Source organism: Acanthochromis polyacanthus, chromosome 13, assembly GCF_021347895.1.
Source record: "Acanthochromis polyacanthus isolate Apoly-LR-REF ecotype Palm Island chromosome 13, KAUST_Apoly_ChrSc, whole genome shotgun sequence".
Taxonomy (NCBI): Eukaryota; Metazoa; Chordata; class Actinopteri; family Pomacentridae; genus Acanthochromis; species Acanthochromis polyacanthus.
The window spans coordinates 28,958,055-28,969,438 of NC_067125.1; the positions used below are offsets into that span (position 1 = coordinate 28,958,055).

The following is an 11,384-nucleotide window of genomic DNA, read 5'->3' on the forward strand; positions in this document are numbered from 1 at the left end:
CCCGATTTTAGTGGTTTTATTGTGAAATCCAGCTTGCCTCACTTCTCATTTCACTCGCTGTTCTCTTGGCTGACTTCACACAGCTCAACATCTCTGCCATACAGGCGCTCAATTGAGGGCACAGGCAAGCCGCTGATCCGCAAACATGGATACGTCCTGAAGATTAACTTCAAATCTGGCAGCATTCGACCTCGACAACGTCTTTGCTTTGGTACACCGAGGAATGATTAAATCTTTGCTCCAGTCCTGATGGAAATGCAAATCTCATCTTCAAACTGGTCGGTGACGCTCCCTTGAAGATTAACTACCTCTAACCGTTTTTCTGACACAGTCTTGTAGTTAAATAAAGTGTGTTCATGTTACCCTAACCCACTTTGCTTTATTCCTTAAAGCAGATGGTTTGGAATGGAAGTTTAAAGTTCTCCGCTCAGTTGCACCAGTCAGCAAATCTCATCACTCCAAGCAGAGGAGAAGCATCCATCCGGAGTCTTTGATGGGTTTCTTGAGATTAGTGTAATCTTACTATGTGGTTTCTCAGAAATTAGCTAAATTAGGGATTGATAAGAATGATTTCTCTACAGATGCATGGTATCAAATATATCCTGAACCGACATTTTTGAGGAGAAACTAATTTAGGGAACAGTTATGCAATTTGAAGTTTCTACAGTACATGGTAAAGTTTGGCATATAGATGAGCTTTACTTGCACCCCGAATAATAAAAAATGGATAAACTATACACCTGCAGAATAAGAACTTATTGTTTTGACATGACGATCTCAGAACTATTGTTTAAATCAAAAAATTTATGTGATGCTGATGGAAATCAGAAAGCAGAGTGTAAGAATGCAGTCACCCCGTCTCTTTATCATTTGCCTGAATAGCCTGAGTCGGACTTTTCATGTTTTCAGTTTATTTCCTCATTATTTAGTTTAGTTTCATATTAAGCTTTTAACTTTTATTTCAAGAAACTGTCAGCCGAAGAAACTCAATGGAAAGGGGGCATTTCCCCCCTGACACCTGCAGTAAGTGGGGAAGATTTCACTGTCTGTGCAGGTTTGAGGACATTCATGAAGCTCTCCGGTGGCATCTAGTGGTGAAAAAGGACAGTGTCAAGAGCTGGTTCACTGCTTCATGGTGTTTACATTGTCAGGAAATTTGAACTGGCAGCATACAGCTACTTTTGTCAACCAATAATCACAACACATTAAATAATTGCTTTTCCAAAGTGCATAAAAATTTGAAATCTACTTTGGCAGCTCTAATTCTTTTACTGTTTCACATTAAAAGTTAATTTGACAGAAATAGATTTTCAGTTCAGCACCATTATCACAGAAAGAATAAACTTAGAACAACACTTTTACAGCTACCTCAAGGTCTTGAGCATAATTAATCAAACATCTGAGCATTTTTAACATATTTTTGTCCCAAGCAATAATTAACTGATTTTACTTGTTTATTTATTTGCTGCATCACTAAGTGCCCGTTCCTGTTGTAAACATGGACAAAATGTAGGGAAATATTTCTATCTGGTTGTCATTTCAACAGAGCTTTTACTATGCCTGCAATGAAAAATTGATTTTGTTGTTGATTAATGCATTATTTTCTCAATTAATCAGTTCATTTCTTGGATGTACAGTATGATGAAAAATGTCTTCTTTTTTTTTTTTTTTTTACAAAAAAGCCCAAGAAGACGTTCTTAAGGGTTTTGTTTGGTCCACAACCCAAAGTTATTCAGTTTACTGTGATAGAGGAATATAGACAGCCGAAGCTGAAATCAGAGAATGGACACTTATCCTCTTAAAAATTACACAAAGTTATTTATTGTTTAACAAAATAGATGATTTGTTTAATAATTGATAACTCAATTTTTGGAGATTTTGTTTACACAGACTCTCAATTTACCTTATCTTTTTTTTTTTTTTTTTTTAAATGCACCCCCTGTGGAAAACAAAAAAAAAATCTGTTCAGACCCAGACTTGCTGAGTGACCTACTTTATCCTACAAAATTACTCTGCCAGATACTTAGCATCTGTAACTCAATCTTTTATTTTTCATGATAATTGCAAATGCAAACTATAACAAATAACTTGCAGAATGAGAAATGAGCTATTTGATTATATTTGACTGGTGGCCAGACAGCGGAATATTTTTTTAATTAAAAGACAAATCATGCTGAAGTACATACAATGATAACCATAACAAATTTAGAAATTATTGAACAGATGGTTATAAGGATACAAAACACATGGCTACGACTTTCCAAACAAATGCTCTCCCATAAATCTTCATTTTGAAAGTGAAAACTGCAGTGTCACCTTTATGTACACAAACAGCTGTTATTTTCAGCCTGATCATATTATCTGTATATTTTTACACAATACAAATGATAAAAATACATTATTAGTAGAAAAGAAAAAGTTGAACACATTATTTCATATGAGCAGAAATGACAATTTCATCATCTCAATTAGCTTGCTGTGTGATAGATGCTTTGTGTTTGTAAAGTCTGATCAGCCACAAAATGCCCTCATGATTTTACCTCTATATATACACACCAGCTCTGCTTCCACTGTGAGACCTTGGTTCAATTCTCGATGCTTTATAGCTTACAAAAACAGGAGTGTGTGGAACCGGATGAAAGCTGGACTGGTAGGACGCAGTGGGATGTCCAGTGTAAGTCACTGAATACGGTGTTGAGTTTTGGCTAATGTACAAGGAGTTTCTTGGAGTATACAGGCTTCCAACATGGTTAGAACTATGCACAGAGGAACGGTGAGCCATGCTGGCTTGATATAGTAATGATGCATTTTCAGGAGGGCCTGGGTTATAAACAACAGGAGTGTTGATTAGTACTCCATCGTTTGCCATCACATGAGGGATGTTTTGCAGCGGCACTGGAAGTTGTTGTCCAGCAGAGCCATTGTTCTGCAGAGAGTTGTGGTATGCACTCAACTGGAGGCTGGGAACACTCGAGATGGGATGATACCTCGTCAGAGTTGGTTTGCTGGGTGTTGGCTTGTAGCCGAGTAAATGTGCTGGGTGGTATACGTCAAATGAACCTTTGTCTGAGGGCATGCGGCGGCAGAGAAACAACACGCCCGAAGCGAAAAGGAAGGCGCCAGTCACCCAGCCGATGTACAGAGCCTCTCCTAGCTCCCTCCTCTGGGCATCAATCAGCAAAGGATTGTAAAAATCCCTAATGATGACATGACCTGTCCATGACACGGGGATAAAGACACAGATGCAGGCCATGAACTGCATAGCCCCTGCAACCAATAGGATAATGGTCTTTGCCCAATCATTCCCCTGAAAACAGGAGGTGCATCGCATCCCTGCCAGAGCAACAAGCAGCCCCAGTCCAGACAAGGCCAGAGAGCAGCACATCAGACCTCTGGCAGCTTGAAGCTCTGGGGGTAGAAATAACAGGGAGTCGTATACCTTACACTGCATCCTGAAGTTGGCTTGTCGGTAGCAGTTCATCCACAAACCCTCCCAGCGAGTTTCCATCACAATTATATTCTCCCCAATGAAAGCCGTCACCTTCCACATGGGCAGTCCTGTTGTCGCGGCCGCACCGATCAGCCCGATCAGGCCAACACACACTGCAGCGATCTCAGAAACACCTTGAACCATTGTTGAATCCAGCTGTGTCAAAATCCCAAAATTAGACGACCTCGCATCCACAACAAATTCTGATCCTTTAGTGAAACATGTCTGAGAAGACAAACTCATCCAAGGCAGTGAGGATTTCATCTGACACTGTTGTTTACTGTAAGGGGTAGTTTGTTATGGGAAAGAGTCTTTGCTGTCATCTGGTTGGCTCAGAGGGATGCAGGTAAAGAGGATATCTGCTTATTTTGTGTTTATGGTTTCCCAAGCAATAGTGGCATATCAGAGTCATCAGTTTCTTCGGCAGTAAACACATGAAACGGGGAATTTTAAGACCAACAGCTCACAACTTAAGGAAGTTTTGTCACTTGGCATGTTTTTATTCGATATATGTACAAATTCTGAAGCAAACATGATTATATTGTTGCACAGTACAGCTCCTGCAGTTCTTGTATTGTCCAGAGGGGAGCAGAGATGATCTTCTTGAAATGAGAAATGAAATGAGAGGGACCTCACAGAACACAGTCCAAACACAGTTACTGATTCTTATAGCATGTTTTTATACGGTAACCAAGTTCTACAAGTCAGCACACATTCTGTATTTGTATGACTCTAACAATGTTGAGTGGTAATTGGACAGATAAACATTGATAAGATGTGACCTGAAGTAGCAATAAACACAACATTGCCATTTTGCCATCAAATATTTCCAATATAAAACAGCAATGCAACTCCTGTGCTTTTACAAACAGAATTTTCTTTCTCTTTCTGTATTTAAAATAATGCATTTAGTGTGTTAGAAATCAAAGTTTTAATTTTACATTAACTACAATTTACTTTTGAAATGAAGTGACTTCTTAGTTTACAAGCTATTTTACTTGAGTGAATAAAGACGGAAATGTTCTTCCATTACTCTAACATTCAGAGCTGGGATCAACACAGAAGCATCCTGAGAACAATTCAGTCTAAAGATCTTTGTGTTTTCTTTCAGTGTGACTTGCAAATTTGGATCACATGATCATGCTGTCAGGTTGCTGAAACACCAAGTGCTCTGGCTAAGTTGCCTCTGTGTCCACACCTTTCACAAGCAGTCTTAAACCTGTATCCCATGTTTACACAGACATTTGTTGTTACATCAGTTTCCAAGTGCTCCAGAACATCGTACCAAATTTAAACAAAAACCTGCAATTGTTTTCTGAGTAAGTGATACAGAAAATGTTTTTAGTTTTCGACACAAATGCCATTCACCAGTAGAGCATCGATTACAGGTGATAAAACTCTACCTGAAAAAAGAACCTGTGTGTGAGGGCTCAGTGTGTGTGACATGCTTGATCACACAGTTGAAGGCTGAAAAAAATGTGCAGAAATAACTGAAACATTAGCTATCTTTACAACCACACAGATCTGTCACATGTGTCAGCAACAACCTGCATTCAACAGTAAACACAAATATAGTTGTACGTGTCACATTAATCAGTGGTAAAGGGTTGTGTAAATTGTTATATACAGTAAGCATAGACAAAAACAAAACTTATACAAAAATATGGCTGTGAGTATAAAATTTGATTAAAACACAGAAAGTAAACGTACTTGGTCACAAAGGCAGTGTTGAAATTATTGGTTGAAGTGTTTTTTTTTTAAATTATGCAGTAAAAGAGTGATTTTAAAACCATCCAAACTATTTTCATCAGAACCATTTGCATACACATTACCTGTATGCATTTAAATGTTTTTTTTTTTAAATGGAAATGCATAGATTGCTCTGCTGTGCAAACCCATATTATAAAGAAAAGTATTGAAAGTAGAGACCTTAACTACTTCAAGTGTTCAGAGATAAGCTATCCCGCTGTGTACGGAGGGGTGTCTGGATTGGTAGCTGTAGACGGTGGACGGGTGTCTTGACAGCATTGGCTGTGGCTGTGGTTGCGGAAGTAGCACCAGCTGCTGAGGCTGTAACGGTTGTAAGGGTTGTGGAGGATAGGCCATGTAGTCTGACTGCCTGGAGTACACGTACCTCTCTGAACCTTTGCCTTCGGACTGTAGATTACAACAAATGAACATGCATCCTCCAGCAAACAGGAAAGCAGAGGCCACCCAGCCAATGTAGAGAGCCTCTCCAAGCTCCCTGCGCTGGGCGTCGATCAGCAGAGGGTTGTAGAAGTCCCTGATGATGACATGACCCGTCCAGGACACGGGGATAATGACACAGATGCAGGCCATTATGATCATGCTTCCTGCAATGATGAGGACCAGTCGCTTAGCTCGATCATTGTTTTCGATACATGACGTGCACTGCATCCCTACCAGACTGATCAGCAGCCCGAGGCCACCCAGCGCCAGAGAGCAGCACATGAGCCCCCTTGCCGCCTGCAGGTCCGGAGACAGGGCCAGGAGAGAGTCATACACCTTACACTGCATCCTGATGTCGGCCTGCCGAAAGCAATTCATCCACAAACCCTCATAGCGGCTCTCAAACACGATGATGTTCTCCCCAATGAAGGCTGTGACTCGCCACATCGGCATGCCAGTGCTCGCTGCTGCCCCGATCAGCCCAATCAGGGTCAATAACAGACCCACTATCTCCAGTGCTGAGTTTGCCATCCTGTCTTCTTACTTATCCAAGCTCATTAGCACAATAATACCTGGACACAGTTCGACTATAGTAGGAAGCAGTAGATTCCCGTTATGGGATCGAAGAGGAGGAGCAGGTCGATGTTCAGGTGTTCGGCCTCCTCCCTATGGACATTACACTGCAGTGGGTGGGGATGGGAAATGTGACCCGTTGCTAGGAAATAGATTCCCCCAGGCTTTTTTTTTCTTTGTACACCAACCCTGGAACTGCTGTAAGCTGCCACTTTGTTTATTCAAAAGTCTCCATTTACATTCTCCGATCTCACTTTACAAGGAAACTTAAGGTGTTAAAACTTAAACAAGAAGAGCATATTTAAAGTAAACCAATTCAACACAGACTGCATGCATATAACTGAATATTCTGTTAATCAGCATCGATCAGCTCTGGTCCTTTACCTTTGTTTTGTTTTTTTGTTTGTTTGTTTCACATTCAAATCATCCACTGTTGTAAATTTTTGAACATATGTTACCTTTGTTTCAAGTCACCTACTGAGGATATGAAATAGTAGCACAAAAAGCTTTTAAAGTACTTGTTCATCACTGTTTGCTGTAGGTGTGTGTGTTTTAAAAGATGAAGGTAATACTGGTGTGTTCATGTGCTACTGTCAGTGTTGGATTTCTTATCTTGGTCCTTTGTCTCGGTCTGTGCTCAGGAAAAAGCTGGCAGTTGCAGCTTTGGCTTCGATGAAATGAAATCTCCTGCTAGGTTTGTGTTGTGGGTGGACCTGTGTGAACAGCCTGGTTTTACCAGTTTAGGCACATTTCCACTGACAACAATGGAGATGACATAACATTCCATTTGCATGACAGTGAGTGAAACAGGCGCAGTTTCTACAGAAACCTTTGAATTCAGACAAACTAAACTTTTGGCAGGAGAGAAGAACTGGTCATCATGTAAACAATAGTACACCCTTTACTTTTTTGTCTCCCTTAATTAGACAATAAAAAACAACAAACTTTTCCATTTTCTCAGGCTTATTCCTTTATTGAAAATCAGAATTGACCTCATATTTAGACCAGCATTTTGAAAAAATATGTACATTTACAAAAATAGCTCAAAACACACATAAACATCTTATAAAGGACTAGTACATAAATTACTCTCAGAGCATGCCAGCAGTGGCTGTAAAGACTATTCCTATTATTACAAATTAAGTATACTCTGCCTGAGTATAATTTAGTGTAAATTAAGCATATGGAAACAAACAAAGCATACAGTTATTCAGCACAGTTCATCATGGTCAAAACACAATCAGGTCCATAATGAATTTCAATCTCTGCAATACACTCCATCCCATTTGAGGAAGTACGGAAACGTGGTCATTTCCAGTGACTGCTGTTGGTCTTGTTAGTCCATTGATTAATCTCATTCAAATGTTCAAGTTTATGAAACAAGTCCAGAACGGACTAGTACTGAGTTGGTGTGTATGCCACTGATCCTGGTGGGGGTGCAGAGTAGGGAGGCTGGTAGGTGTATGCTGGCTGGTACGTGTATGGCTGGTATGTGTATGCAGGTTGGTAGATATTTGCCCCGGGGTTGTACACAATCCTCTCATCTGGGTCCTGGGTATGGGGAGCGTGACGGCACAGCAGGATCACTCCGGCAGTGAAAAGCAAAGCTGAGGTCACCCAGCCGATGTAAAGGGCCTCCCCGAGCTCCCTGCGCTGGGCGTCGATGAGCAGAGGGTTGTAGAAATCCCTGATGATAACATGGCCTGTCCAGGACACGGGGATTAGAGTAGTGATACAGGCCAAGAGGAACAGACAGCCCCCAGCCACAAGAACAATATGCTTGGTGCGAGCCCGATGGTCCACCACTTTGGTACACTTCATCCCAACTGCTGCCACGATGAGGGCGAAGGTGGTCAGAGCCACAGATGCACACATCAGACCCCTGGCAGCCTGGAGGTCCGGAGGCAGAAACAGCAGAGAATCGTACACCTTACACTGCATCCTGATGTTGGCTTGTCTGAAGCAGTTCATCCACAAACCCTCCCAGCGGGTCTCAAACACGATGATATTCTCCTCAATGAAGGCTGTTACCTTCCACATCGGCAGGCCTGTCACGGCTGCCACTCCAATTAGTCCAATGAAGCCGATAATAAGGGCCACTACCTCACAACAGATGGCATCCCGGCGCTTCTTCTTCTCAATTCTCAATTTTTCCTCATATACAGAGTCTTGGTTGTCGCCGTAGGTCTGAGGCTGCTTCTCGTCGTAGTAGGAGCCTGCGTAAGATTGAGGTGGTTTGCTGTAGCCACTATAAGCAGTATAAGAGGCCATTGCAGCTAATGCAGAGAGCCAGAGATGAACTTTTGGCTGCTCTCACACAGCTCAGGAGACAGATATGAGCAGGGGAGGAAGTCAAAGCACTTTTACACCCACAAAAAAATGCTAACGATGCAATCCAGACTTACTGGTTAAGCTGCTCTACAGCCATCAGAAAAATGGGGACACACCAAAGAGAGCTGGTTGTTTTGAATACATATGAAACTGCCACTACTAACAATCAACCGTTTGTTTATGTGATTAAGAACTTCATCAGAAACCTATTAATTCACTGTGTAGTCACAGCTGATCAAAGTTTCATCCTTCTCTTTTAAAATATAGATGAGGCATTTTCAACACTTACCAGGACACAAAAAACAATAAAACATCAGATATTTTAGCCAGCAAACATGCTAAGAAAAATATGCTTAGAAACCTGAAAATATTGTACATTAAATTGCATTGCTATTACTGATTAGTAACTTTAAGCTAAAACTAACTAATTAAAATTGTGATCTCTCTTGTCTCTGAGAAGAATTTGTATTAAATGTAAACAATTAGCTTTGGTTTATTAAATAAAACAAGTACGCAGTGTATTTTTTTTGTCCAAATATAATTAAGGGGTGGCTACACTCATGGGTGTAGCTACCAAATCTAGTGTCTCACAACCTGAAAGCTGATAGGACGACCAAAGATGTCAAACTGTCTGCACCTCTGAATGTAAAATGAGCTGATTAAAAAGGTGTTGAGTCCAGAAACTTGAGCAGGATGAGTTTCATTAGTGCACAGAAGTGTCCACCTGCCAGCAGTTCTCAGTTTGTTGCTCCCAACATTGAGGTGTTTCTGCCCTCTCAAACATGAAAACTGTGTGTTTAATCTGTGCATACATTGTTATTCTTCTGCATTTTTTAAACACAAGAAAATAAACTGAACAGTCTGCAGTATTAGATATATTTCTTTAAATGTCCTTATTTATTTTACTTTTTTCTTGCAAGCATGGTAGAAATACACAAATAGCACACTAGAAAAAATGGAATCACATAATTCAGTTAAATTCAATTTTATTTGTATAGCACCAACAACAATTCTAATTGTCTCATGACGCTTTAGCAAAAGAGAATATCTTATTGAAGTCTGTTATTTTCCCATTAAAATGACTAAATCACTGTAAGAAAGAACAATTTAGCAGCTAACAGTAATGAAAACAGTTATAGAAACTAAATAATATGACATGACTGCATAGAATTACAAAGAGCAGTTGTATTTTATTGAATTATTTTAAAACTTCAGACAGTTTATTGTAACAGTCATTCATGTACTACATACCACTCAAATATTATATTGCAACTGTGATTTGGGCACGAGTCAAACAATAGAAATAAGAACTACTTGTAGTTTAACACAAACACTAAGTGCATGAGTCATTTAAATAGTTTAAAAAGAGAGAGATATTTAAACAAAATATGCACACTCCTGATATCATGTTTTAATCTTCCTCAAGTAGCATCTTTAAAACTTTAGGGACATTTAAAGGTAAAATTGCACACCGCAGTTGAGTACAATTGTTTAAACATATTCAAGGTGCTTATGAGTGCTGGATGCCGTCCTCGCTGTGTAGACACTGTCCTGTTTCTTTAGATCCCTTTGTGCCATGAGATATGCTTCATTGTAGAGCTCGTCTTCCTTCGATCTACGTTGACTGTACCTGAACAGGAGGATGATCCCGGTGATGAGCAAAATACCAGATGTGGCCCAACCAATGAAGAGAGCTTCACCTAGCTCATGCTTTTGTGAATCTGGCACCGTTGGGTCATAGAAGTTTCTGATGATAGTGTGGCCCACCCAGCTGACAGGGATGAGTGTGGTCAAACAAGAAAGCAGATATAGACTCCCCCCAAGGGCCAAGGTGATGTTCTTGCTCTTCATATTGTCACCACAACATTCACTCTTCTGGGTCCCACATCCTGTGACGAACAAGGAGATGACAACCAGAACTATGGAGACGCACATGAGCCCTCTGGCAGCCTGCAGCTCTGGCGGGAGAATCAGCAGCGAGTCATACACCTTGCACTGCATCTTGATGTCAGCCTGTCTGTAGCAGGTCATCCACAAGCCCTCCCAGAGTTCCTCCATGACAATGAGATTGGCACCGATGAAGGCAGTGACCTTCCAGGTGGGCAAAGCAGTGACAGCTATTGTCCCGACCAGGCCAATGAAGCCCAGGACCAGTGCGAAGATCTCCAGCTTTGCTCGCATGGTTTTAGAGGTTGAAGTGCAGCCTTGTCTCTTGTCTTTCGTCTACTGGAAACCCTACTCATCCGATCTGTTTAACAGAGCTCCAAATCAATGATAGTATCGTCGTCTCTGTAATGTCATCTTACTGGTTTGAGTTGACCCGACCTTTATTCCTACTGGGACTTTTGGTTTCACTCCAAAGAACATTGATTTTGTTTTTCTTTCATGTATTACATGTGCCAGTGTTTGTCATGGATGACTTGCCCTTGTCCTGTGTGAGAACAGTGTGACAGTGCTACCAAGTGAGACTGGATGAGTCAAATATTTAAGTATTAAATATTATCTGCATGTCCTTACTGCGTCCATACATGAAAGATCATTGTGGATAAACTGTATTGCAAAGAACACAGCATTCACTACTAAAAATCGAGAATAAAGTACAAAGGCAAATCTTTTGTCTCTTTCCTTTTTTGTCATATGGAATTGTCTTGCAAAAACATTTGGTATGCAAGCTTGCATACGGATAGCAAATCTATGTGTGTCAGCTGTTTTGGATAAGTCATGGTTCCATTTCCCAACAATAACATGTCCACACAACTTTTAGCACATTTTCCTCCTACAGTAGATTGGCCCAGCCTGG

The 11,384-nt window shown here is 40.7% G+C and overlaps 4 protein-coding genes across 4 annotated transcripts; all 4 read right to left on the minus strand.

The window, feature by feature from the left end:
* Positions 1-2,137: 2,137 nt before the first annotated feature.
* LOC110947862 (claudin-8-like) lies at positions 2,138-3,900 on the minus strand. Its single transcript, XM_022189160.2, has one exon. The coding sequence runs from the start codon at positions 3,752-3,754 to the stop codon at positions 2,543-2,545; it is 1,212 nt and encodes a 403-aa protein (XP_022044852.2). The 5' UTR covers positions 3,755-3,900; the 3' UTR covers positions 2,138-2,542.
* Positions 3,901-3,965: 65 nt separating this feature from the next.
* cldn8.1 (claudin 8.1) lies at positions 3,966-6,568 on the minus strand. Its single transcript, XM_022189159.2, has one exon. It carries the CDS (start codon positions 6,209-6,211, stop codon positions 5,438-5,440), a length of 774 nt encoding a protein of 257 aa, XP_022044851.2. The 5' UTR covers positions 6,212-6,568; the 3' UTR covers positions 3,966-5,437.
* Positions 6,569-6,579: 11 nt separating this feature from the next.
* Positions 6,580-8,889, minus strand: cldn8.2 (claudin 8.2). The gene has a single exon (XM_022189158.2). It carries the CDS (start codon positions 8,522-8,524, stop codon positions 7,649-7,651), a length of 876 nt encoding a protein of 291 aa, XP_022044850.1. The 5' UTR covers positions 8,525-8,889; the 3' UTR covers positions 6,580-7,648.
* Positions 8,890-9,745: 856 nt separating this feature from the next.
* On the minus strand, positions 9,746-11,135 carry LOC110947859 (claudin-17-like). Its single transcript, XM_022189157.2, has one exon. It carries the CDS (start codon positions 10,763-10,765, stop codon positions 10,076-10,078), a length of 690 nt encoding a protein of 229 aa, XP_022044849.2. The 5' UTR covers positions 10,766-11,135; the 3' UTR covers positions 9,746-10,075.
* Positions 11,136-11,384: the final 249 nt, after the last annotated feature.

Excerpts from the sequence above, each read along its gene's own strand:
- LOC110947859 (XM_022189157.2), bottom strand. The coding sequence starts at position 10,765 with ATGCGAGCAAAGCTGGAGATCTTCGCACTGGTCCTGGGCTTCATTGGC.
- LOC110947862 (XM_022189160.2), bottom strand. The coding sequence starts at position 3,754 with ATGAAATCCTCACTGCCTTGGATGAGTTTGTCTTCTCAGACATGTTTC.
- cldn8.2 (XM_022189158.2), bottom strand. The coding sequence starts at position 8,524 with ATGGCCTCTTATACTGCTTATAGTGGCTACAGCAAACCACCTCAATCT.
- cldn8.1 (XM_022189159.2), bottom strand. The coding sequence starts at position 6,211 with ATGGCAAACTCAGCACTGGAGATAGTGGGTCTGTTATTGACCCTGATT.